General features: G+C 42.5%; 1 protein-coding gene across 13 annotated transcripts in view; it reads left to right on the forward strand.

The window, feature by feature from the left end:
• baz2ba (bromodomain adjacent to zinc finger domain, 2Ba) overlaps nucleotides 1-27,099 on the forward strand; it is a 65,447-nt gene that overhangs the window by 36,010 nt on the left and 2,338 nt on the right. For 2 of the 13 annotated variants that reach the window (XM_051378291.1, XM_051378293.1), the window contains 34 exons: nucleotides 99-281; nucleotides 4,197-4,388; nucleotides 4,481-4,642; nucleotides 5,328-5,524; nucleotides 5,638-5,850; nucleotides 6,171-6,779; nucleotides 8,844-9,600; nucleotides 10,074-10,343; nucleotides 11,137-11,197; nucleotides 11,369-11,477; nucleotides 12,262-12,363; nucleotides 12,944-13,166; nucleotides 13,414-13,506; nucleotides 14,608-14,669; nucleotides 14,950-15,015; nucleotides 15,691-15,756; nucleotides 16,031-16,075; nucleotides 16,389-16,421; nucleotides 18,301-18,366; nucleotides 18,775-18,915; nucleotides 19,482-19,736; nucleotides 19,997-20,220; nucleotides 20,731-20,805; nucleotides 20,887-21,118; nucleotides 21,212-21,274; nucleotides 21,890-22,034; nucleotides 22,444-23,252; nucleotides 23,393-23,645; nucleotides 23,894-24,049; nucleotides 24,329-24,489; nucleotides 24,601-24,938; nucleotides 25,516-25,651; nucleotides 25,752-25,898; nucleotides 26,502-26,803. In XM_051378291.1, coding sequence (XP_051234251.1) covers nucleotides 99-281; nucleotides 4,197-4,388; nucleotides 4,481-4,642; nucleotides 5,328-5,524; nucleotides 5,638-5,850; nucleotides 6,171-6,779; nucleotides 8,844-9,600; nucleotides 10,074-10,343; nucleotides 11,137-11,197; nucleotides 11,369-11,477; nucleotides 12,262-12,363; nucleotides 12,944-13,166; nucleotides 13,414-13,506; nucleotides 14,608-14,669; nucleotides 14,950-15,015; nucleotides 15,691-15,756; nucleotides 16,031-16,075; nucleotides 16,389-16,421; nucleotides 18,301-18,366; nucleotides 18,775-18,915; nucleotides 19,482-19,736; nucleotides 19,997-20,220; nucleotides 20,731-20,805; nucleotides 20,887-21,118; nucleotides 21,212-21,274; nucleotides 21,890-22,034; nucleotides 22,444-23,252; nucleotides 23,393-23,645; nucleotides 23,894-24,049; nucleotides 24,329-24,489; nucleotides 24,601-24,938; nucleotides 25,516-25,651; nucleotides 25,752-25,898; nucleotides 26,502-26,803 — 6,946 coding nt within the window. The remainder of the gene's footprint in view (nucleotides 1-98; nucleotides 282-4,196; nucleotides 4,389-4,480; nucleotides 4,643-5,327; nucleotides 5,525-5,637; nucleotides 5,851-6,170; nucleotides 6,780-8,843; nucleotides 9,601-10,073; nucleotides 10,344-11,136; nucleotides 11,198-11,368; nucleotides 11,478-12,261; nucleotides 12,364-12,943; nucleotides 13,167-13,413; nucleotides 13,507-14,607; nucleotides 14,670-14,949; nucleotides 15,016-15,690; nucleotides 15,757-16,030; nucleotides 16,076-16,388; nucleotides 16,422-18,300; nucleotides 18,367-18,774; nucleotides 18,916-19,481; nucleotides 19,737-19,996; nucleotides 20,221-20,730; nucleotides 20,806-20,886; nucleotides 21,119-21,211; nucleotides 21,275-21,889; nucleotides 22,035-22,443; nucleotides 23,253-23,392; nucleotides 23,646-23,893; nucleotides 24,050-24,328; nucleotides 24,490-24,600; nucleotides 24,939-25,515; nucleotides 25,652-25,751; nucleotides 25,899-26,501; nucleotides 26,804-27,099) is intronic. The other 11 variants (XM_051378296.1, XM_051378297.1, XM_051378292.1 and 8 more) reach the window with 11 other exon arrangements.

Consider the following 27,099-nt stretch of genomic DNA (forward strand, 5'->3'; position numbering starts at 1 on the left):
ATGCATTTGTGTGTATGTATTTAAGCGTGTGTGTTTGTGAGTGTACGGATGGGTGTGCTTTGCTATTGTAACCCTGCTGATTGGATTGTGTTTGACAGATATGGAGTCTGGAGAGCGGCTGGCCTCCCCTGCGCCCACCCTGTCTGCTGCTCGCACCTCCTCCCCTGCGGCCTCTTCCTCCTCCTCCTCCTCCTCTTCCTCTTCATCATCCCCTGCTCCCCACTCCAAGAGCAGCCTGGCCCCAAGCCCCTCAGCACTGGGATCCACCCTCAGCACCTCTGGTAAGAAACACTTTTTCTCCCTCTGTCGATCTTCTGTCTCTCAAGGACCATGAAAAAATACCAGCACACATTGCAAACAGTTTCCGTGTAACCACAAAAACATGCCAAATGTGGTCACCTTCATGTCTCGATAGCATTCAGAATCCTCCTCATTTCTTTACCATGAAAAATGAGTTTCCTCCAGTATTAATTATACAGTTATTTTGCAGCCTGTGTGAATACACCTCTCTCCCAGCTACAAAGATTTTTTTTTCCTGACAGCTTGGGTTGCAATTGAAAAGCTGCTGCATTAATGAATCCCAAACAATTAGGGGGCTCTTTTGTGTGAGAAACACACACATGCTTCGCCATGTCTCCTGACAACCTTCAGCTCTCTGGCTCCAGCTGCCTCAGAGTCAGGCTCAGCACGACACTGGGCATGCATGTGTGTGCGCACGCGCGTGTGTGTGTGTCTGTGTGTGTGTGTTTGCGTGTGTGTGTGTGTGTGTGTGTGTGTGTGTGTGTGTGTGTGTGTGTGTGTGTGTGTGTGTGTGTGTGTGTGAGTAAGAGAGAGTGAGAGAGAGAGAGAGACTCTGCCTGCATGATTTAACATTTGTCAGCCACTCAGTGTCTAGTCAGCCCTGTCCGGCATCCAGCCTCCTTTCTATGTATTGGTCAAAGCCATTAGGCAAAGAGCAGTGTGTACATTTGGTGTGAGTGTGTGTGTGCGTGCGTTTGTATCTCTGTGTGTTTCTCAAATATCCCTTGTGAGAGTGAGTGAATCATTTGCTCATACTCTCTTTCTTCTCATTTCTTAATGTCTTGCTGTTTTTTCATAGGCATACCACACACACACACACACACACACACACACACACACACACACACACACACACACACACACACACACACACACACACATACACACACATAAACCAAGATTGCACAGAGCAGGGAATAGCATCCAGCTTTCTCCGTGATTGTTGTCTTTTCTGTCTGTTACGAGAAGAGGCAAAGAGCAAAATAAAGCTCCTTGTTTTGTCCTCCATCTCCTCAGTGTTGCCCCAAAGAAGAAGCCATTAGGAGCATCTCCTCCTTATGCATTATACATCCCTCTTATCCCTCTGTGCCATTACGTGTGCTCAGATTTTCTAGATAAGCGATTTTGGACTGAACGTCAAATGAAATGCTGAGAGGCAGACTGTTAGCTCTGAACTTATGCTACGTTTTGTGGGAATCGAGCAAGCCAATTCTTTTTCATTTCATACAATGTCTTGTTCGTTGTCTGGTCCGAAAGTCAAACATATATACATATACACATATACAAATAAGCCAAAAAAGTCCACTCTGTCTCTTTCCCACATCCAAGTATCATAATTAAAAGGAAAAACCTTCTCAACCAGAACAACAAGAGTATGTCAAGTGTATTGTGTACGCAGGTAACATCAGTAATTACGTATTGCAGAGATATAATATCATCACGGGCTGTGCAGGCATTGATTCAAGGTCCTTTGCCAATGTGCCAATAACACTTAAGAAAAAAATATGAAGAACATAAAAATGAGCACAGACTCTGTTTATATGTGTGTGTGTGTGTGTGTGTGTGTGTGTGTGTGTGTGTGTGTGTGTGTGTGTGTGATGTGCGTGTGTGTGTGTGTGTGTGTGCACGGGTCTGTCATTGATGAGGATATCACTTGGAGAATAAAAGCTGATCGGCGCTTGTAGCACTCTCTTCTTCGGGGATCAACTCACGGATGCAATTAACTTAAATCTGTCTGTGGAAATTTGATTGACTGCAACAAACAACAAATTAATCCCCCTTCGGCAGCATCCAAACATGAAAAAAGCAGGCGGTGCAGTTTGTCAGAGTGGAGGAAGGATTGAAACAGAATGAGAAAGAGGGCGAGGGAGCAAGAGAGAGACAGAAACACAGAGTGAAGAAGAGAGAGTAGGTAATCCTAGGTATGTCTTTCCTGTGCTTCTGTCTCGCTTCAAATTTTTAGATTTAATTATTCGCCTTCTGGAAGCCTGCATTAATATTGAAAAGGCATTTGCAGATGCCTCGAAAGGGGTGTGTGGGGGAGAGGTGGGCACCCCAGGCATAAGTGAATGCTGTGGCTGGCCTTTCTCGGGGTTGCGTTGCAGTCGTTTATCTTCGTATCCACTAGCTGACGCTGGCAAGGCAGGCTCTACATATTCAGCATATTCTAATGACATTCAAAAGGCAGATTTTGCTGTCTTGTTGTAGAGAGGGGCCTTGAAGCCAACACAAAGGGCTATACTCTCACACTGCTGGCATGCTGGTGAGTCTTTGTTTCTCGCCACATAACCACAAACAGTTTATTTCTCACTTAGAAACAGTCTCTGAGATGCAACTGTGGAATCATGTTCATTTACCATCTTCCTCTGTGTTTTGGTACAGAGCACACATAACTGGCCCTACTGTATCTCCCTCTGGATAATTAGATCGCAGACTGCATTAGTTCAGAAAACACTATGCTCCAGTGTCATTCTGTTTTACATTTCTGTGGTGTGTGCAAGTGTATAGTAGTTTGACATTTTCATCTGCACTGTGTACAACACTTTCCTTTTCTTCAGTCATCACTTTTTTGCATGTGTATTACCTGGCTTATGCGGAGGCATCAAGCAGGCTTGCTCTCCTTTTCTGGAATAGAAATTGAATTTGCATGAAATATGCTCACACCAAATTGCATCTGACTCTGGGAGGAGGTAATACGTGGCAGTCGCCCCTGCCAGAAATGATTGTGCTCAGGAAAATGCTAGACGATGATGATGTTGATGAAGTATTCTTCTGTGCTGAAATTGAATGCCAAAAGGATAGAAGGAGGTACACACACACTTCTTTTCTCACCGACAATATCCAGTCTTTGTCACAGCGCAGCATTTTCTGACACTCTAAACTGAAGAAAAATCAATACACAAATAGTTCTTACCTAAAATTGGATTATGACAAAATACTCTGTAATTTAAATGTGAATGTTTTATTGTATAGGAATAAAAATCATGCTGAAGAAATAGTCAGTCTGTCATGCTCAGAAACAGTACAGCTGCCTTTTTAAAATTAGATGCAGTGTGCACTTAGTGAAAGCTAAATCTGAAGCTAATTCTTACACAAATAGAAGACAGTCGTTCTGTATTTAATTCTTCTATAGTCAGGTGGATAAGAAGCAACACCTTAAAAAGCTGTTTAAATCTAGTTTTTACACCCTGTCGGTCCTTTATTGATAAAAGCTCAGTGAGGTAATTTGAGAACAATGTTCTCGGTCTACACAAATAAACATATACAAAACTAACAGCAGGGCAATCAGTTGTGCAAAAGGTGCAATAAACAACTGTCATAAAAGCTGTACACTAATGTCAAAATTGCAGTTTAGGGAAAGAGAGATTTGTTAAGTATGTGCAAATAGTAAAATTGAGTCAGAACTGATTATTTTTAGACACAAGAGTTCAAAGCAAAATTCACCTCCTGTATGGAATTCATTTTTTAATCCTGTGATATAGGACTGTTTAGTCAATATCTGAAAGCGAAGCAGAAGCTTAAAACAACAAAATGCCATTAAACACTACAACTATCAACAAGAAAATGTGCGATTTTTCTCAATATACTCAAACAAGCATCAGCATCTTATTTAGTTCAAAGAAGAAGGTCTTTATTTTTTGTGTTTGAAGATCTGGTGGAAAGGCTGAAATGTCAAACATTCTTCAAACAGCATAATTTCTCCTTTACAGGACTTTTTTTTTAACAGAACAGAAGAGATAGTGTGTTTTATTAAAATGTTATCAGTGAAAAATTGAGAACATATCTCCACTTGTTATGTTATGTCATCGGCCAGTGTGGTGTTTTACACAACTATTTGTTATGGATTGCATTTGGAAACACTTTAACACATTCTCCTTGGTTTGGATTTGTCTCAGGCCGTCTGTTTGGAGCAGCAGGAGAGCAGCCCTTCATTAGCTCCACATTGTCAAGTGCCTTCCCTCTGGTCAACCACCCAGCCTTCGGAGCCATCTATACTGCCGGGGCAGGCAGGCCTGAGTTTGGAGGCCTGGGTTCCCTGGGCATGTCAGCGGCTCTGGCTGCCCACCCCCAGCTAGGAGCCCTCTCTGGTAAGACAGGGACTTTTGAGTTTTGGGCAGCAATTGACTAAATTAGAATGCATCTTTAATCCTCTTCACTCCTCTCCTCTCCTCTCCAACAGAGTGGTGGCGAGCTGCTGAAGCCCACGGACGGGGAGCTGCTGCCTTTCTCCCCTCTTTCATCGGCTTCCCTCCATTCTTCGCCCCTCACATTCAGCCCAACCACAGCCCCAGTCCTGTTCAGATCAGGATGCCCAGCAAGAATAGCCATGCCCTACCTAAAGGTACAGCACTCATCCAGAAGACCAATTTGTTGATTCTCACAGTTACATTGTGTACACAGTTATTATTATTATAGAATTATAGGAGTGTAGCAGGTGACAATGAATCATTTCAACTTGATTTACTGTAAATGAAACTTCATCATATCCATATAGTTCTCAACATTTCCCTATCATATGTGTTATGTGAGTGTTAAAGTATGTAAATGAATTACTTTTCTACGTGGTAATGGCACGTTACGCTGAAAATAAACAACCTAACCTCTATCTCTCCTCTGCCACTATTTCTATCTGTGTGTCTTCTTCTTCCACAACCTAAATCCACTTTGTTCTATGATGAGATTTTTTCTTTTCAAGACGGATTTAATGACTTTCAGTCCTCACTTAGTGATTCTGTCAACCTCTCTCTCCCCTTCTTTCTCTCGTGTTCCCTCTCGTAATCTCTGTTTCTTGCACTCTTTTAATTTCACAGTATCTTTTAATTTATCTTTTATTATGTAAACCACTCATGTTGGGCTTGTGCCTCGCGCTGCCAGCATGTTTGATGAGATACATGTATAAATCAATATTTTTATTAGCTTTATTCCATTATGCAGTTACTTCCAGATATTTCATTATCCTGTGTAGCAAAGTTCTCAGAAAAGATGGAGCTGATTAGTAATATAGTAGATCTGTTTTGTGTTTCTAGGCGTGAATGGGGCAGTGAATGGCAGCGGGGTCTGTCCTCCCACCACACAATCAGAGAGCTTTTCTGCGAGTCCCGCTCTTGTTCAGGCATCGACAAAGCCAACCAAAAATGCAGACCCCTCAAACAGTCACCGTAGCAGCCCTCAGAACAATCCAGCAGAGTTGGTGGAAAAGCCTATCCAGAAAACTAAAGAGAAGGTCAGTCCTGAGATTTCAGTTACTCCCCAATTTGAAAAGAAGTGTCATATGAAATGCATGAGTTATGCATTATACAGTGAAGCTGATTCCTGCAGTTTTTTCTCTCAACTCAGAAGCCACGAAAGAAGCCAGCAGACACTTGTGTGGCGAGCAACAGCGAATCAGGCACATCCTCAGACAGCTCAAGTGACGGGTCCCTCAGCAGCGATCTGGAAGATCTTGCAGAGGATGATGAAGACGATGATGATGACGATGAGGACGACGAGGAAGAGGACAAACAGAGTGAATTATCAGACTCTGAGAAGCGGACAAAGAAGAAAACAAAGGTAAAGAAGAACAGTTGATAATTAATGCACTTGGTGCCCAATAACTTTATTCACTAAAAAAGTTCCCAAAATGTGGAATTAATTCAAATAAATGATCTGTTGTTTTTTCTAATTATTTTTGGGGCTTTTTATTGCCCTTATTTTGATAGAGCAGTTGAATAGTGACAGGAATGTGGTGAGTGAGAGGGGGAATGACATGGAGCAAAGGGGTTGAAATCCAACCTTAGTACATGGGGCACATGCTCAACCAGGTGAGCTACCGGGTCACCCCATGAGACTATTAGTTGTTTTAACAGTTCTTTATTTAATTTCCTCCCCAGGTTTTGATACCCAGCACTGGAACTGCAAAGACAGACAGACCACTCTCTGGGGAACCCCAGGGCAAGAAGGTCCTATCCAACCCCCCAACCCTTGTACCTCTACCCTGCTCTGTCTCCCCTCCTGCTTTGTCCCAAACCTCCCCGCCGGCCTTGCACAGCTCCAGGCCTCGGTCAGAGGGGCCACAGCAACACTTCAGTGTGATCCAGTCCACTGGCCTGGCTGCCAACTCAAAGCCCCTGGCACTCCTCACTCAGCCCCGTAGGGAGTCTTCACCGTCTTCCTCCCCCATAGCCCTCACCACATCCCCAAAGGCACTCTCTAGCACTGCCTCTCCCAAACCTCCCAACTTGCTGCCCTCCTCCTCCCCCCAGCACCTGCCCCTCTCCCTCTGCTCCTCCCCTAAGCCTCTCTCCGTCCCCTCTCCACCCCATTCAACTCTTCCGCCGTCTACCTCCCCAAAACCTTTTGGTTTGGCCTCATCTGTAACAAGCTCCCGGAGGTCCTTGTTGAAGCCACCTCGGCACAGTGTTCCTGGCTCTGCCAAATCCAACAAAAGGAAACAGCTGGAAGCTTCACTTGCGCAGATCAATGAGTTCAGGCTCAAACAGGTAAGCCAACCTGATGACAGCAGTTAAACAATGTCATTTCTCACCATATCCACACAATGACACACATTACTTTCTCTGCATATACACAGTATCCTGAGATATAGATATATATATAGCTTCACAGTGAGCTTCAGTTAATAAAGTTATTCCCAACAAATTGACAGTAATGAATTTATCCACTGGAGCTGAGGGTGCAGTTAGATTTGCAGTTTCTCTCTTTTTCTTCATCATTACTACACCATAACCAGCACCTCGTTTCATCTAGTGGCCATTTACCACATTTATTCAACACAAGATCCAAGCAGCTCACAGACAGCTACAACTACTGGTGAAGCTGCACACTCAATTTAAAAAATGAAATCATAACATTGGCTGTTGCAGCTTCTCATTCAGAAAAGGATGGGATTTTGTATCGGAGAGAAACATGTTCCAAAGGGCCTCTTTAAAATTATAACATGGCCTTAAGCAAACTCTGACAACTGTAGTTGGACATCCGAGAGGATCTTTGTTTGGTTTAGTTGATTTAGGAGGCAGTACTTATTAAAGTAAACTTGTATGGTACTGGGATTTGACATAGAAAAACAAGTAGACATCTAAGACATTTAGATATGTTAATAGTTATTACCAAGACATGTTTCTATTTGTGTGACAGTCTTGAGTTTCTGTGCTAAGCGTTTATAATAGGTGATAGTTTTGTCCTTTTGTACTGTAGTTCATAACTACATTTATACAGATAGGTAATTCATAATGTGTAATGAACACTAAGGATGTTCAAAACATGCACTCTGCAACTATTTCTCACTGATTTCCTCCATCCTTGCAGTAGGTCCTTATTCTCCAGCACAAGGAAGTGTAGTATCTTCACAATTTAATTTAGTACTTACATAGGTTAAGGTTTTTTCCCGGAGTGTGTCCTGTATTGGCTTATTTGAAAAACAGTGTAAGCTATTAGCCAGTTTTTTGGGGGGGGGTTTATTGCTCAAGTTCTCTTACACTCTCCTACATCTTACTCTTGTGGATTTAATTGGTCATCACACTGCCTCAGCTGGTAGTTTAACCTTAAAGCTGCTACAGGCCGAATATGTTGTATCAAGTTCAAGCTTCCTTTCATAAATAGCTCATTAAGCTCTATTATCTATGTGTTGAAATGGTTGTCTGTGTTTTACTTATAAACAGCTTTTAACTGGTATACAGTGGTTACAGTTGCTCTACTACTGATTAACGATAAAATGGTTAATGCTTTTACTTTATTACCATTCTGATGCACACTTTTTGTCTGCACACATGCTACTGCATTATTTACGTTTTTCAATCGGTTGAGATGGAATGGTAAAATGGTAAAAATTGACATTTCTCTTTGCTTTTGCTACACAAATTCCATTTCCTCAAATGAAATATGAATGATAGCACAATAATCAATAAGCTAAACCTTTTGAGATCAGCTTATTCTCTGAAAATCATTTCCCCTTTCCCGTTTTACCAGTATAGAGAAGTTTACAACGAGCTAAATTCCCCCTGTGGTTTCAGCACTGTTACTGTATTTCATGGTCTGTGAAATTGATTTGTTTCACTTCATATCACATCCAGTTGAAAGTGCAACGTTAAAGTCTAACCTGCCTTTGCTTAAACACAGATTGAACCAAACTTGTCATCAGTGTAAAAGAGGCAAACATGCCCAGCTGCATGATGATAATGATGATGGAGCTTTTCAAATGTGCAGACAAGTAATTATAATTTTAGAGAGATACTCAGTGTTTCTTTTTGTGAACTTGGCCCAGTACAATGCCTTTAGTTATTGCATTTATGTTCTTTTTGTTTCTCAGAAAGGGGCTTAGACACAGTTAACTGTACCAGTGTTCAGCATTGTAGTTTTGTCACCTGCTCAAACAATCAACAGTGATGCAAACTGACAGCTAGAGCAACTCTACTTTGTCCCATTTCTTTTTAATTTTTTCCAAACCTTTCTTTGTTCCTCCCATTCTGCCATTCCCTCTCCCTCCCTCCCCCTGACTCCCTGGCTGCCTCTCCTCGTTCCCTCCCTCTGTCGTCCTCCTTTACTCCCAGACTCTCATGTCCCAAGGGCAGACGTTCCCAGCTGAGCTAAAGAAGCGGCAGCAGGGGCCAAACAAGTCTCACAAGAGGACGTCTCTATCTTCATCGCCATTGCCACCCGTTCCGCCTCCTCCACCCCAGAACAATCACTCCAACCTCTTCCTCTCGAGTGCCCTGCTGGGTCTCCCTGAACCCCACCACCCCAATGGAGTCATCCAAAGCACCACTCAGGACGCACCTTTGGCCCTCATCACCAAACCTCGCAAAGACTCTGCCTCTCAAGGCAAGTCCCCTCAGTGCGACTCTGATGCTGGGTCGATGCCTGTCAATCTGAGCACAGGGGCGAGCAGGACCCAAGCAACCGCCCAGGCTGGTGCTCCATCGCAGCCCCGCACTACCTCACCCCATGCCACAGGCCATGGATCCAGAAAGAACAAGACCCCCAGGGGTAAGGGACAGACACCAGGGTTGGTACAGGGACAGGGACAAGCAGACCCTTTAGCTGCCTGGAAGGGCTTCTCTCAGAACCACCTGGTACAGTCACTTGTAGATTTGTTTCGTGCAGGAGAGTCTGGGATCGGCATTCCTGGAGTTAGTATCCCTGGAGTAGGAATTCCTGGAGTGGGGATCCCTGGGACCTGTAACCCCACAGCTGGTCTCCCTGCTAACAAGGAATCTGACGACTCCGGTGATGATGATGATGATGAGGATGACGACCTTGAGGAGGAGGAGGAGGAGGATGAAGAGGACTCAGATGATAGTCTGTCAGGTTTGTACCTTCTTGTAACCTTCACAATTTATTAATGAATAACGATTAGTTAATTAATCATTCAAGCTATAAAATGTCAAACTTGTGAACAATGGCCGTCACAGTGAATGCCTTGATATGCCTGGCCCAGTGGTCCAAAACCTAAAAATATTCCGTTTACTATCATATAAGACAAAGAAAAGCAGCAAATCCTCACATCTGACAGGCTGGAACATAAATGTTCTGTGTTTTTGTCTGAAAATAATTTACAAACTTCTTTCTGTAGATTGAGTAATCCATTAATAGACCAATTGTTTCAGCTCAGATTAACATAAAGTTCTATCAGCTCAAGTTATTTAAGAAATCCATTTGAAATCTTTAGAGGCATACAAAAAAGCATTAATTTAATTGCAATTTGTTGTAGGGAATTAACACCTCATTGATTTTGAACTCTCAGCTACTTACCCACTTTTTGTCCTGGACTTTTATTTCAGAGTCTGACAGCAACTCAGACAGTGACATATCTGGGAAGAAAGTGAAGGAGTTAAAGCTGCTGCCGTCTGGATCATCTAAGAAGGAGATGACTCCCCGCAGGCTAACCAAAGGCCCAGAACTACTGAACACCTCAACCAATCACACCGCCACCAGCTGCTCCCCTCTCAACCTACAGGTCATCAAGACCCCCACCATTGTCACCAGCTCCAGTGCCTTGGCCTATCACAGCTCTCCAGGCTCTTCCTCTTACAGCCTAGCCTCTCCATTAGGTAATGTGAGAATGAGAATCCGTCCACAGAAAATGTGAAAATGAAGGATGAAAGGTAGTTTTAATAGAATCTCATATTAAAAAACAAGTTTTGAAAACAAAGTTTTGTTTGTGATGTGCAGAAAAAAATGGCTAAATGTAAAATTTTCTGCTACTCCTGCTGCAGCAGATGTTTAATTTTATCACACATATACATTTGCCACAAAAAAGCTATTGTATACAACAGAGGCCATGTTTTATTTACCAAAGCAAGAAAAACCCATCATCCTCACATGACAGTGAAGAGGGATTGTTACTTTTAGTGAGGAAGGAAGAAAGCTGTTTGTCATGGCCTAACTAGAGCTCTGAGGTCCTGTAGGTACATGCCTAAGAGCCCTGACAACTTGTTTGGCACGGCAATGAGGTTAATTTCCGCCCTGTTTCAATGCGGAGTGATTACCCAGATCAGAGAAAATAGGACATATGTGTAGCTTGCCAGGAATGTACCAAGCAGACATTCCAGTCTTCCCCCTGCTTTTTTAATGCACACTGTTCATCAGACAGTACCATGTGATGTTCATTCTACTGTTATAGGATATAAATATGGCAGCCCAGAGAATTGTGTGTGTATATCTGTGGTCATGTGATGCTGGTACATTCAGTCTTGAAAGAGCAGTGCAGATATATGCTCTTGGTTCACTGCCAGGTATGATTACTGCTGAGTTCAGGAGCTTTGACTACTGCTACTGTATATGTGAGGTTCCCAGTCATAAGTTGTTCTGTCAAATTGATGGTTGACCTCTGTCTCCTCACAGGCTTAGGGAAGAGGAAGAGGGTGATGGATGAGAAGGAGTTGATGATACCTCTGGAGTTGGGGTATGTACAAGAGGCTGAGAGAAAAAAAAAAAGCTCCTATAAAGCGGTTCGCTTCAGAGTGTGTTGAAGTTTTTGTCCCTTTCATGATCACATCCTTGCATGGGCACAAATGTACGATACACACTGTGTTTCTGAGCAACTGGCCTATTTTTTTCATTCTTAAAAACCCAGGTGGCGGAGAGAAACAAGAATCAAATCAGTGGCTGGGCGGCCGCAGGGCGAGGTGGCCTACTACGCCCCGTGTGGCAAGAAACTAAGGCAGTACCCAGATGTGATGAAGGTACTGCGGCCTCACAGTGCTGCACTTTCTCCATCCATGATACAGTAGCAAATGTTTTGAGACATACAGATGAGCAGTTCAGTTTGTAACAGGGATTACAGTGGGAATCATGGTGGGTGGCATTCTGATTTATTATGGATTTTTGTTGCTAATAATTGCAACACTGCTCACCCACATTGCTCAAACAAATGCTTGTGTATCAGGATGTGTTGTATCTATGCTATCGCTCCAGCTGCAATCCACCCCCACCCCCACCCTGCTTTCTGTGACCCTAATAGTGAGAGATGATATTCTTAGATTCACTTCTTGTGTCACTTTTTTCACCTGTCTTTCCCCCAAAAAATGATTAATGGTTAGTGTTGGGATGCACAGCTTTGGCCCCATTTGTACAGTGTATTATAGTCTCTAATCTTCTTTGTTTGATTCATCAAAAGCTCAACTACACTAATCGTCAACTGCCTTTGAGTGTAGTAGTGCAAAGAGAAAAATGTGTACTCATTGACTCACTGCTAGTCAGTCAGAAGGCAGTAAAAAGCCTAGCATGGCCACAGATAAATAAGAAAGGGCCTGAATTGTGCACCCCAAGGTCAGAACCGTTTTTCTCCCCTGAGAGCTTTTGCTCTTTTTTTGTCCCCTGGCTTTTATAATGATTAGTAGCACTGCACAGATGCACACTGTAACCTAACTCCCTCCAATCTAGTCCCTCCCAGTTGCTTTTCAATGTCGCTAATTTTACATTTTTTTTCTGCCTAAACCAACGCCATTATTATTTTCTCTTCTGTAGTATCTATCCAGAAATGGAATAAGTGGCATCACGCGCGATAATTTTAGCTTCAGTGCAAAGATAAGGGTTGGTGACTTCTATGAAGCCAGAGAAGGACCCCAGGTGACTGCCTTTCATCTCTCTCTCTCTCTGTCCCTGATCCCTGTTCATCTTTTCATCTAGCGGCAGGCAAAGCTTCATGCAGCAGTCACTGTCAGGGCATGGATAGGAATCAACCAAAACCCTCAGTAGTCCTAGTTCATAGACCTCTTACTGTGCATGGATAAATGTAATAATCAGCTGACATTACTTCCACAGGTGACCAGTGATATATGTCATGTTATGTGTCTGTGATACACAGAGATAAATTAGAAAATAGATTGATGTATTATTGTAAGCAGAATAGAGAAAAGGCTTAAGCATAAATACATACAGTGCTGAGGGGCCAGAGAAAACCTATAAAACTATACTAAAACTAATAACTAAATAATGCATTGTTTAGCCAGCTTTTTAGAAAATATAACATCATTTAAAAAATGCATCTAAACATACTCTTACTCTTATTGAATACACCCAGATGAGTCTAGATAATAGTTCAATTGTTCCTTAGTCACATGAAATGATGTATGTCAACATGTTGTTTACTGTTTCATGTCTTGCCACTCCTCCAAATCTCTCCATCTTTATTCTTTTTTCTCTCTAGGGTTTACAGTGGAGCCTGTTGAAGGAAGAGGAGGTCATTCCTCGTATTTTGGCGATGGAAGGTCGTAGGGGTCGTCCCCCTAATTCAGACCGTCAGTTAGCGGGCGAAGGTGCCAAAGGTAACCGACGGAGGAAGGGACGGCCCCCAAATGTGGGCGATCCACTGGTACCTGAGGGCCCCAGTCCCAGTGAGGTCAAACTTCTGCGCAAATTAGAGGCTCAAGGTTAGCAGAGGAAATGAGCCCTGAAATATGTTTGTCATAAGTGTGTGTTCCCTTAATCAGCCAGCCATTATTCAGGTAGCAGAGGCCTAGAAAGGGGTTACAGTTTAGGTCCTTTTAGGAAAATAAAGGTTTTGAGTATTTGTCCCTAATTTTACAAAACCTAAAGAATTATCTCAGTGAAACGTGTAAGGTCAGGCTACAGAAGCATTTAGGTATTCTCTGATGTCTTCCTTCCTGCTCCGTGCAGAAATAGCCCGACAGGCCGCCCAGATGAAACTGATGAGAAAACTGGAAAAGCAGGCACTGGCGCGTGCAGCCAAAGAAGCTCGGAAACAACAAGGTGACAACAAGTTTTTTTTTGTGTGCGTGTGTGTTTTTAACAATTGTGCAGTAACGATGGTAGTTGTAGTTGTTTCGGGTTGGTCAGTCCGTCACTTCAAACCACTTTGATCTAAATGGGTGAAGTATAAAGACAGCAGGGCCTCTGGGGACACTCATGCTGCTTATATAGCCTTTGTATGTATGTACGTATTTATTTTCATCACTTGAAAGCACAGGCTTTAATCTTCTTTCTGCTCTAATCTTTATTACTGCTTTGCTGCTGGTTTCCAACATTATGCTTATACATTTTCTTATTCCTAGACACAAAGTCAGAGCTGAGAAATCAAATCAAAATCTCAAGACTGTGTGGTTAGCCCTCACTTAAACTCAGAATTATAACCAGATGTGTTTTATAATTTGAAATGTATGTATGTTTACCAATAATATAAACCAGACAAGACAATTTTTAACTGTGCTCCTACCATTACATCACTTTTACATATTTTTATTCCAACTTTTTGAGCTGTGAAAATAACAAAAATAACAGTAATAATAATATTAAAATAGCACAGATCCATTGCATGAATTTGGTGACAGTGTTGATCTAAAAACTATATGTGCATATATGTAAGATGTCCTGTCTATCTAAAATCCTAGAATCACTGGTCAACCCACAAATCTGTGCCTCCATGGAGGTTAATAATTGATGATGAACAGGGTTAACAGGAGGGTTAACACCTGTCATACCTACCACCTGCAGTCTAAAGCTTTTCATGATCAAAACATTTTTTAGATACTGCTTCTACTTATAGTTAGTCACTCACACCCATGAGTGAGTTCAAAATTTTACATGCCATTATTTTTAATAATGTTTGTCATTGTTTTAATGAGTGTGTTTGTGTGTTTTCTTATTGTTTTGTGTGACTTGACCCGTCTTAGTTGTGATTTATTTCTCAGAATTTCTCGCCCTCTTGTGTAAAATACATCTTGCTCTCAGTGAGCCCTTCTGAATAAATAACGCTTAACAACTGTAATTCTCCCAGAAATGAATACAGTTGGTAGCGCATCTTTGTAGGTAATTTTTGTAGACACTAATGTAACACTGACTTGACTCTTGTAGCTATCATGGCAGCAGAGGAGAGGAGGAAGCAGAAAGAGCAGATCAAGATTCTCAAGCAGCAGGTGGGTCTGCTTTTTACATGTGTGCTGACAAATCTTTTTCCTCCCTTATCTAAGTGTCCTGACACACATAGTCCCTGTGTTCACTGCAGGAAGTGCTGAATGGTTATTTTGTGATGCTTTAAAGCTCTCTTTTCAATTGCCATCATTACTTCTAGTACTAAACTTACTGTTGTATCTTTTTGCCCACCCCAACTGGAAAAGAGTGGTTGGAAAGTGATTGTATCTCAGGATGTTTTCCAATGTCTAAAATATTAAGAGATTATGTTGTTTTTTTTTACAGGAAAAGATCAAGCGTATTCAGCAGATTCGGATGGAGAAGGAACTCAGGGCGCAGCAAATTTTGGAGGTACAGAATCTGATCCAACAGCACCTCTGATTAAGCAGAACATTCCTGGATAGCTACAGCCCCTCAGTCTATAGTGTTTTAATCTTCCTAAAGCTCATTACTGAACAGCAGCATGCATTGGAGGGAGTTGCGTCTTCTTAGGCATAATTCCACATGGAACTAATGCTAAATTGGTCTTGGTTGACGGCTGTTGAATATTAAAATGGCTGTTGCTGCCTCTTCAGACCTTATTTAAATTGGACAGAAAAGTCTTTTTTTCATCAGACAACAGTAACAGTTTAGCATAAGTGGGTCGAGAGAAAAAAAAGGTGCTGTTTTCCACACACACACAAACACACATGCAAAGATGCATGAACATCCACACACACACATGGAGGCACACACAATTATACTGTAGGAGCTTCAAAGTGTTTTAGCAGGACTAAATCAATTTTGAGTTGACACGGTTGACAAGCCACTCTTAACGGGAGGCTTCAACATATTCACAATTAGGTGTTAAAGAGATACATTATTCATTCGCTGTGTTTTACAAATTTCACTGGCATTCAGAAGCATAAAATCTTTGCTCAAACCAGAAAACTGCAAACAATCAGTTAAAGTGCAGCAAAGCCCTCACCCAAGACTGATTGATATATGTCTGTCTCTGTGATTCTTGACCTTAATCTTTATTCATAGGCCAAACGGAAAAAGAAGCAAGAAGCCGCCAATGCAAAAATATTGGAGGCTGAAAAACGCATAAAGGTATGTTTTTATTTCAAATAAAACCCTTGAAACAGATGTGAAATGCCGTGACTGCAGTGACTATAAATATTCAGACACGTGTCTTTCACATGGATTCGATTATTTCATATGTACTATGATGTGGGGCTTGTTCCACTTAAGGAGTAGCTGGCAATAAAATTAGAGCGGCTCTTTGAAATGGGCTGAAATTCCATCAGTCTGTAGTGATTTTTGTGATATTGGCACAATGGAAGCATATTGATTTTTGCCTCATCTTCTCTTTCTTGCCTTCAAGGAGAAAGAGTTGAGGAGACAGCAGGCGGAGATTCTCAAACACCAGGTAGGCATTCACTACAACTTGCTCAGCCTCTTGAACGTAATAGTTACTGCTGAATAAAACCATTTACCTCAAACTTCACTTGAATAGGAATGTGTAGGTGTGTATATGTGTGTGTGAGAGAAAGAGAGAGTGTGTGTGTATTTGTGCATCTATGTGCATTTAAATACGGGCATGTCTGAGTATATATAAATGTGGTTAATTACCAAACATCTATTTAATTAAAGTCTTCAGTATTGCTCTTTATTAAACCCCATGCTTATTGGTATTGGATATTACTTCTGTTCCATAATATTTTGCCAACTCTCTCTGCCAGGAGTTGGAGAGGCATAGACTAGATATGGTATGGGTATGTTTATTTTTGTACATCTAACACCTGCATCGTGTAACTGGTTGTGTTATGGTTGTCATAGCAATGCATTAAGTGTAGCACTGGCTGCTGTCATACTACATTCTTCTGCATGGCTTTCCAGCAAAACCAACAAAAGAGAAAAAGAGTCAGTATGCTGCCTCCATCTGCTCGTCCTGAGGGACAACTGACCCTGTCACGGTGGCCAGGCAGCTTCTGTCCCCCTCCCCCATCCTCCCCCCTTCTACTCAGAATGCATTGCAAAGACTGCTAGCCAATCCACACTCACTGTCTGAAAGTGCACTCGAGGAGTTTCCATCCATCACATACATTGTCTAACTGTTGTATTGGAGTAGCTTGTGTTACCCATGAGTGCTTGACGATTTCGGCCCAGACATTGAGCTTGTGTCTGTTCGTCCGTGCATCTGTTCTGCAGTCCACAGAGTGCTGGACTTTAACCTGCCCCATCCCAGCCTCTCTGTCATTCACTGTTCCTGTACTCTGCACAAAGAATGAAAACAGCTACTAAGAATCATTTTGTCTTTATGGTGGAGATACTTCAAAGCAGATTCCCCACCAGTTTGTTGAGGGTACAACACAACTGTTGCTTGAAAATAGGCTGGATAGACTGTAGAACAGTAATATAATGAATTCCACCATGGGGACAAATATGGTTCTGTGTAGCATTTTATTTTGGCCTGGCTGTCTTGCTTGTAGCCCTTCTCACTCATACACAGTTGCAGCTGAATCCACAGGTCTGCCTATCTGTTTCACAGTGGACTCTGAGCCAATTGTTGCCCCTTGTACCTTAACTCGGAGCACAATGAAGGAGGGCAAATAGAGATACATGAAATAATCCTGGTATTTACGGTTGTCACATGCAATTGTATTGCTTTTGGTTTGTTATCATTGTATCCCTCAACATAGTCAGTGTTTTTGATGAACAGGAAAGCTAGAAAAAGCTGAATGCCACAGGCTTTATGTCCTTTTTGAAGTTGTCCTTTTTGAAGTTTTCCATTTGTAGATAAATCAAACCAAGAAGGACATAGAAATATTGTAGCAGAGTGCTTGGCATCTAGCCTGACAAAACAATCCTCACAAACAGCACATTTTAGTCACTATGTACTGGAAATGTCCTTGGCAAGCTCTAATAGTGGCAATTGTGTCTTTCTGGTGGATCACAGAGGGAATGACAGCCTGATATGGTGCAGCGAGAAACCTAAAGAGATCAAATGAAATGATAGTCAGTCACCGGTGATTCCTGTGCCCTTTTGCAGTAGACTGTGTATCATGCACCAAAGAACAACATAGATGTCTCATCCTCAGCAGTCACATACTGTGCTAATACTTAAGCTGCCAAAACCACTGAAGTGGAACTGCTCTGTTTGAAACTATCCTTTACCACCTATTCGTATTTATTGTCCCCTCACCAAATATTATGAGAATGATGTGTCAAATAAACATTCGCATTGACTCATGGAATAGAATTTATTATTTCGCTTGTAACGCCAATGTGGCATATCAGAAGACTTCTGGCAACCAGCATTTTGTTGCTTTTGTTGTGTCAGCTTTAGTTTAGAGGCGCCGTCACCGATTCCAGCTGCTTCTCTTTTTTGAGCCTGTCATCACATCTACTTTGTATCGCATCTATGTGTTGCTTTTTGGTTGTCATCGTACTACTGTACTCTTCACTTATGCTTCCACCATACATGTGAAAGTGTATACATGTGAAGCATCGTTTTGTGTTTGTTCAAGTATGGTGCCTCTATTGAATTTAGTGCATCACAATTTTACATTAATACCTACTAAATTTAGTCGACCTTGAGTGCTTTATGCACAGTGTGTGCGTGTTAATGTGCCTCTGTTTTTGCCACTCTAGGAGAGGGAGAGGAGGAGGCAACATGTAATGCTGATGAAGGCTGTTGAGGCTCGCAAGAAAGCAGAGGTAGTCCATATGTGTACAAATAAATGCGGAAATACACACACACACAGTCCACTCTATAAAAAGAGCCTAAGTCATTATTCCCTGGATGGATTCCTGCGTTCTCTCCTTTTTGTGTGCTCTTTCCCTCCATTCATTTTTTTTCCTACACACTTACCAAGTCAAAAGATTCTGGCCCTCAAGCACTTTTCCTTTGAATGCACAGCAGCATTAGGCTGAATTCTAATACTGCTCAGCAAAGTCAAGTAAACCTTCTTGTCTGTTTTCACACACACACACACACACACACACACACACACACACACACACACACACACACACACACACACACACACACACACACACACACATACATGCACACACACATACACTTTGCTTCCCTAATGCTCCCTTGAATTTTGGACTCTCTAGGAGCGTGAGCGTTTGCGGCAAGAGAAAAGGGATGAGAAGCGCTTGAACAAAGAGCGTAAACTGGAGCAACGGAGGCTGGAGCTGGAGATAGCAAGGGAGCTGAAGAAGCCAAATGAAGACATGTGTCTGTCCGATCATAAGGTAGTTGAGATATTAGCTCATCCAGTCAGTGCTGTGAATGTAAAGTTAATAATATAAAAAACTGGAAGTTTTAGTCCAAACATACTGTGATGCACAATAAATTGTTAGTTTTCCTGTTGCTAAGTATGTGGATTTATGGCAACAGGGTGACATATTATAGCAATAATAATAATCATAATTATGATAATAATCACAATTATAATAATAATCATAATTATAATACTCATAATAATAATACATAGTAAGTAAGTATCATTTTCTTGATGGTCAGTACAGACCAAAAGTCCTCATGGTAGTGAGCATTTTTATTTGTGGAAGTGTGTGCCCCCAAGTGGTTAAAGGAGAGTACTGCATAATTTAGCAAAATAAGCTGTCATAACTATAAACTGGAAAGCACCATCTTGCTAACAGTCAGCAGATGGGAGATATAATGATAGCTTTTCTCCCACTTCCCGTAGTTGTTTAAATCATACTTTTCTGTTGTCCAAATTGTATTTAATGTATTTCTCTTACAGTAACACATACAAAACAGTATGTTCTAACTTTACCCACTTTCCTTTGTCTAGCCTCTCCCTGATTTCTCCCGGATTCCTGGACTCATCCTACCAGGACGTGCCGTGTCGGACTGCCTGATGCTGATGCAGTTCCTGCGAGGCTTTGGGAAGGTTTTGGGGCTTGATTTGAATGTGGATGTGCCCACCCTGGGTATGCTACAGGAGGGCTTGCTCAATGTGGGGGACAGCATGGGCCAAGTCCAAGACCTTCTGGTCAAATTGCTGTGTCTGGCAGTCTGTGATCCCGGTTTGCCACCTGGACAGAGGGTGAGCTAGTTCAAAGTTTATTAATCATCCATAATGCACATTTGATACATTAATATTACTTTTAGTGGTAATGCTTCTGTATTTTTAATTGAATATAAAACTTGAATATTTTAGATTTTAGCATTTAGATTTCAGGTTTAAGTACTTTTTCCTTAACATTGCTAAGAATACTAAAATGACAATTGACAATCTTAAAAGTCAAATCAACTTACATTTGTCAATAAATTGTTCCTTAACTTCATCATCTCCTTTTCTATCAGACAAAAACCATGCTGGGGGACCACCTGACCAACGTTGGCATCAACAGGGATAATGTGTCTGAGGTGCTACAGATGTACATGGGAGCCCATTGTGCCAATACAGAACTGGCCCCTCTGGCCCTCAGTCTGAAAACTAAGGCCTTCCAGGCCCACACACCTTCCCAGAAGGCCTCAATCCTTGGCTTTCTGGCTAACGAGCTGGCCTGCAGCAAAGCTGTTATCAGGTAGGTGAAGCAGCTGAAACTGAAAAGTGGGGCTGTCCAACTGAGCACTCTTAAAGTAGTAAAGTACTTCTTTTCTCAAAATACTCAGTGACATAGTGTTGGATGGGTATAAAGTGGTCTACAATACTTCCTCTACCTCTGCATTCACATAATTAAAAACCCAAAATCCAACCCTCTATTCACCAACCACACACTGAAAGAATATATATGGTATCGTATATATATGTGCTTCTATAACGCTTAACACTCAAGTTATTCGTTAGCCAATAACGGTATATTTTATTGATGTAGTAAAAAATGCTTAATAAAGCTGCAGAGGGGAGCCGTAATTTGCAGTAGAGTCCTTTTGATTGTAAGCAAATTATGCAAGTATTAATTTGTGCTCCAGGATACCAGCTTAATAAACCTTTTACTTTGGCTGTAGATAGTTATTACTTTCTGAGAATATCAAAAGCATATATATGTACATAGGCACAACTGTAACTGACAGGATTGTATTTCCTCTTACAGTGAGATTGACAAAAGTCTGGATCAGATGGCAAACATGAGGAAGGACAAGATCATTATGGAGGGAAAACTGAAGAAGTAAGTTTTTTTTTTTAGCCCTAAAAATAATGCTTTTATTCTCCATACACTATCACACTGATCCTGTGTGTGTTTATGCAGGTTGAAGACCATTTATGCCAAACGTACTGGGAGGAGGGAGGCCAGTATGGGTGCGGAAGAGAACCAGTCTGTTTGCACTCCGTCCTCTGCCGCCAAACGCAAGAGGAAACTGGGTGGAGACAGTGATGATGAGGATGATGATGATGATGACAGTGATGACCAGGCAGAGGACGAGGAGGATGAGGAGGAGGAAGAAATTAAGAAGGTTAAAAAAGTGGAGACATATGATGAGGTAAAAACAATAGCTCCATCTATAGAGCCATTATCAAAACTAACCTTGAAGGGTGGCTCACAGATATTTACTGTGTTTGTTTTGTCCTGTCAGGATGAAGTTGATCAAGCCACTAGTCTCGAGGAGCTGGAGAAGCAGATAGAGAAATTAGCCAAGGTATGTTCTTATTTAAAATGTACAAGTGCTGTGACAAAGTTAATACCCATTAACATAAATGTATAAGGCATCAGAAAATGAATGCATGGTTGGTTGACACTGATAATGTGTGATTAAAAATGGGACACACAGTGAGATAAAAAAAAGTCTCTTGGGGAAGCAACTATGAAGAGATAAACCACAGAAACGTGGAGCATTGTTACTGTTTGGTTATGCAGGGCTGCACTGTGTGTTGCCATGAAGATGATGTGTATACAATAATAAGACTAACACCTCCCACACTCTAGATAATAGATTCGATTTTTGAAAAGCTATATTAGGGATGAAAAACATATTTTTCGTGAAATAGCTACAACATGTAAATGCTCTAATGTACAGTGTGTATTAAAGACAGTCATGCATTTTGTACATTTATGAACATGTACACTGACATAGGGCTACTAATGATGGCATTAATTAGCTTAAGACATTACCTCATTAACATAGCGTGTATTGCTTAATATATCATGGTGATTACAAAAGGACATTAGGTAGCATGAGTGTCTTTTGTTTTCCAAAGGTATATAGATCAAAATAATGTATAGAAATCACAGAGTATGTTTTGTACCATTGCAGCAACATCATCAGACCAGAAGAAAGCTGTTTGAAATATCCCATTCCCTGCGCTCCATGATGTATGGCCAGGACCGTTACCGCCGCCGGTACTGGGTACTTCCCCACTGTGGAGGGGTCTTCATTGAAGCTATGGAGAGTGGAGAAGGTAGCTGCAACACAGCACACACTAAGTTTGATGGATTCTTATATTAGATGCTTCAATTTTCTCATCTGATTGCATAAAAGGTTTTATGCACACTCAAAAAAATATCTGGAAAATACAAATCGTAGTAACAGATTTGAGGTTGCAGGAAGAGGAAGGAAGAATTGTTGTCTATGTACCTGATAGCTGCATGTTCAGCTGTTTTTGGAAGTGTGAAATATGCTGATTATGTTTTAGTTTATCTTAATTCTCTAAAACTAATTTGAGATTGCATCTGTGAACTATAATAATCTAACACAATTTACTTATCTTCTATAAGCAAGTGTAGAATAATTATCACTCAGTTGTCATATCAACCACAGTATTTGAGTCTTCAGCAACATTAACTGTACATTCTCTCATTTCCCCGCAGCTCCAGAGGAACTGGAGGAGGAGCGACAGAGGAGGAGGAGAGCAGCAGAGGAGGTCAAGGTCAAAGAGGAACCTCAAGAGATGGAAGTGCAGAAGGAGAAATCCACCGACCTTGATGGGCAGAGCCCTCGAACACAAGGGTTGGAGACAGAGGAGGAAAAGGAGTATGAGGGGAAGAAAAACTCGCCAACCCTCTTCTACCAGCTACCAGTATCCAAACTGTGCACATTACGGGACGTCAACAAGGACTTTGACAAAGAAACTGTGAATGCAGAAGGCAAAGAGAGTCCCAATGTGAGACAAAACGGCAGTCCCGTGGGCACTCCTATTGCCACAACCACAGTAACATCATCCTCGCCCACACACAATACCTCTGAGCCAGCAGTAGCAACAGCTCCCTCCATGGTGACCACTAATGACACTACAATTGTCCCTCCCCCAACCTCAACTTCTTTATCTGTCCCGTGCCTGCCAGCCCCACGTGAAAGCCCGGGGAACACTCCTCCAACCTCATCCCCTGTTCCATCTCCTCACCTTGCATTCCAAGCCAATGACCAGCTACTTAGAGTCCTGACCGAGAGGAGCGGACACTGGTTCAGTCTGCTCCCTCGCAACCCCTGTGACCTCGCTTCCATCACCACAACTCCTCCAGGAGCTCAGCATGTGTCTCCCCAAGCATCCTCCACCCCGGCCAGGCCCAGATCCCCACCTCAGTCTCCTGCCCTGCCTCTCACCCCTTCTGCTGCCTCAGCCTCCGCCAGCCCGCACCACCCAGCTGGACTCCTCAACTACCCACTATCAGCCTTGCAGGTGAGGCTGCTGGCTGGACACAAATAGAGATAACTGTGTTTTTTTAGTTATTTTTGGCCTCACCTCAACTGTTACTCTCTGTTTTGCTCACCCCTACCTCCACCTCCCTCACTCTTTTGTTTTTCCCATTTTCTCCCCAGGTGAAGTCAGGTGGTTCATTGCTAGGAGTTTCTTTTGGAAGCTGGCCCAGTGGCATGATGAGTCCCAGTCTCCCTCTGTGCAGCAGCCCCATCCCCATGCCAGGTCACTCTCTGGAGGGCAACACAGCAGCAAGTGTCTCCAGTAAGAGTGAATCACCTTTACCTCGCATTGAGAAAACCTCATCCATGCCTTCTCCTGCCCTGGAGATGCCCAAATCCCTGGACCACCCCATACCTCGGCCTATTCCAGAGGGTGAGTGACAAAAAACAGTGAGAGAAATGAATGTGGAACCCATAATCAACCCCCATTTTTTAATTGAAAGGAATTCACCTGCCTGAAAAGATTTCACTTGCTTGAATAATCCAATATAATTGGATTAGGGAACGTTCTGCTCTGCCGTATGCAATTTGGGTATAACAAAGCTGAATGAAGCACCTTTTTACAGTAATGTATGTTCAGTGTCTTCTAGCTTACATATCTATTTGTGCTCATTGTCTCAGAGCTGCTGACAGGATGGTGGCGGGTGTCTGACATCGAGGAGCTGAGGGCTTTAGTCAATGGTCTCCACAGCCGAGGCATCAGAGAGAAGGGCCTCCAGAGGCAGATGCAGAAATACATGGAGATCATCCCCCAGGTCTGCACCAAACACAGAGACGGTAAGTGTCTCAACACTTCTTCTGAGCACATAATCACTGTGTATAGTTTGAGAACAGCATGTAGAAAGTGGGCTATTTCTATAGTAACAGATACAGATTTGGTTGTGATGTCATTCAGCTTGGCCTTGATGATCCCTCAATACACTGCAAACACTGTTTATTTATGATTATACTACATGAATATCTGTGTATGTTTGACTGCATCGCTCATGTGTTTACCTGCATCAGTGAGTGTGTTTGTTTGTGTATTCGTGGCTGACTGTCATGTCGTCCATCTAGTGGCCATGATCGAGCTGCATGAGCTGGAGGAGAGCCAGGTGAGCGTGGAGTCGGTGCGGGGCTGGTGTGTTGAGGAGCAGGCGATGGAGATGGACATTGCCGTGCTGCAGCAGGTAGAGGAACTGGAGAGGAAGGTCACCGCAGCCAGCCTGCAGGTCAAGGTAAAATACTAACACAAGAACACAAATACCTCCCTGGATATGTTGTTAGTGGTATAAAAAGATGTTGGAGTGGGGTGACCAAAAGACTGAACTGCCGGTTTCCTCTCCCAGGGCTGGACATTTCCGGACCCTCAGTCTGAGCGAGAGGACTTGGTGTATTACGAGCACAAGCCCCCCACCAAATCAACGCCAGCGTCAACAAACACGGGGGACAAGGAATCCAAGGACTCCAGGGAGCATCCAGAGGAGCGGGGGGAGAAGGGCGGGGTGACGCGTCACCCGGACAACCCGCTGGACATAGCAGTGACACGTCTGGCTGATCTGGAGCGCAACATCGAGAGAAGGTACCTGAGGAGCCCCTTAGGTACCACCATTCAGATCAGGCTGGATAATGTGGGTACGGTCACTGTCCCTGCCCCCGCCCCATCCACTAGTGCTGACAGGGAAGGGTAGGTCATTTCTCCAACCAAAGCTCCCCCTCTCCCACTAAGACCCTTTCCTCTCTCTGTGTGTGCTTTATGTTTCCCATATTATTCCAAAGTGAGGGTCTTTGCTGCTTTCACAGCAGATTTTTGTGGTGGCTTGTTGCATTTTTGTTTGTTTCTTTGGTCTTGTGCAGTTTTTCGGGTGGGGTGGGGACTCCACTCAGCTTCATTTCCTAAATAGGCATTGTTTACTGGTTTGTTTTCTGCAGTCATCTGCATGGTGTTGTGCATCAGTAACCTTGGTTATGGGCATAATCATGGCTCCCACTATACAGCATACACTTAACACAGGTTTTACTCCTTCACTCTTTCTGCATGAACGTCCCTTTAACATAACAAAATCAGTGTGTATTTCTCCCTGGTGCCCTACACCCCTAAAATCCTCATTCCTGTCTCTGTACAGCTGGATCTCTTTATGGTCTGCTGTCTTGTTGGCGGCTGGTTCAACTGATAAAGTTTACCGCTTTTTGCGTGTGTAAATATGCCCACATATTCACATATATGTGTGCATTTCCCATCATTCCTCATTATTTTCTCCCAGTGGTGAGGAGGAGGTGGCCCATGGTATGAAGGTGTGGAGGAAGGCCCTGACTGAAGTGCGTAGTGCTGCCCAGTTGGCCATGTGTATCCAGCAACTGCAGAAGTCCATCGCCTGGGAGAGGTCCATCATGAAAGTGGTGAGCAACAGATAAAATAGAACCACAGCATATTTCCACACAATTAATTAAAAAGTCTACTCAGGAAGTTTGATGTTGATGGATGCACTTGTTTTTTTAGTACTGTCAGATATGCAGGAAGGGGGATAACGAGGACCTCCTCTTGCTGTGTGATGGCTGCGACAAAGGCTGCCACACTTACTGTCACAAACCCAAGATCACCAGTATCCCAGAAGGAGACTGGTACTGCCCGGCTTGCATATCCAAGGTATCAGAGCCTTTTATAATGTATTGTAATCTCTTTTCTCTTTAATTTAGAAGTTTAGGAAAATATCCACATGAAGGCCAAAACAGATATTTTTTATATTATTTTACTGTACTTAAAATCCAACCAGTTTCATGCTCAATACATTCTTTTATTATCATTTATTTTGCGGATTTTTATGCCTTTATTTGAAAGTGGACAGTAGAGAGATGAGGGGAAATAAAGGAAGAGAGAGGGGAAGAAAACGACATACAACAAAGGTCTGGCTGAGGGCTATATATTTCCCCTAAAGTTTTATTACGTTTCCTCTCAACTTTTATTGTCTGCAGCCGTGACTTGGACTTTATCCTATTAAGTGACAAAAAAACTCTCCATTTATATTCATACTAATATAATTCTGAGAAGCTAGAAGCTATTTTAAGCTTTGTTTTTATGTAGATGTGATCAGGGAAGAAACTAAATAATAGCAGTGATATAGGATATGACAAATTCAACCAACAGTTTAGAGAAGGCCTATATTAATATGATAAATTGGTGTATGTTGACACTATTCTATTAGTTTTAATTGGACCAGACCTCAGATAATGCATTGTTTACTTTGTGCAGGCAAGTGGTCCATCTCCCAAAAGCAAAAAACCTCCAAGCAAACAAGTAGCATCCAGCGGAGGAGGTGGTAAGAAAGGTGGAGAGGCGAAGAAGAATGGGAAGCAGGCAGGTAATGGGGAAGTGTCGGAGGACGATCCGGCCAGCGCCAGCAGCACACCCAAGAAAGGAGCAAAAGACACCAGCAGGAAGAGAAAAACAGATGAGAGCTCACCTGCTCTGCCAGCAGCCAATCAGGAGAGCCCTGTGTGTGTGAAACGAGCTAAGACAGCCAGAGACAACAACAGGGACCTGGGATTATGCAGGTATGTTCCTCTGGCTTGCTCATACTTGTCTTGCTGTTGAATTCTCCATTTATTTATCACACATCTTTACAGTTGTACAATAGATGCCATCTACTGTTGGGCAGTATCAAGGCCTTTTCACTTCATAAGATTCTTTTGTGGTTTATCCCTGGAACTTAAGGTCCTCTTGTAATTTTGTAACAAATCAAATTTTGCCTTTTCTACAAACATTATTATTTACCTCTTGTGGGTGATAGACCTTGCATAAAATATAAACCTTGGGGCAGCAGAAACAAGCTGTAAGCACAAAACTGACA

This window comes from Dicentrarchus labrax, unplaced genomic scaffold (genome assembly GCF_905237075.1).
Source record: "Dicentrarchus labrax unplaced genomic scaffold, dlabrax2021, whole genome shotgun sequence".
Lineage (NCBI taxonomy): Eukaryota > Metazoa > Chordata > Actinopteri > Moronidae > Dicentrarchus > Dicentrarchus labrax.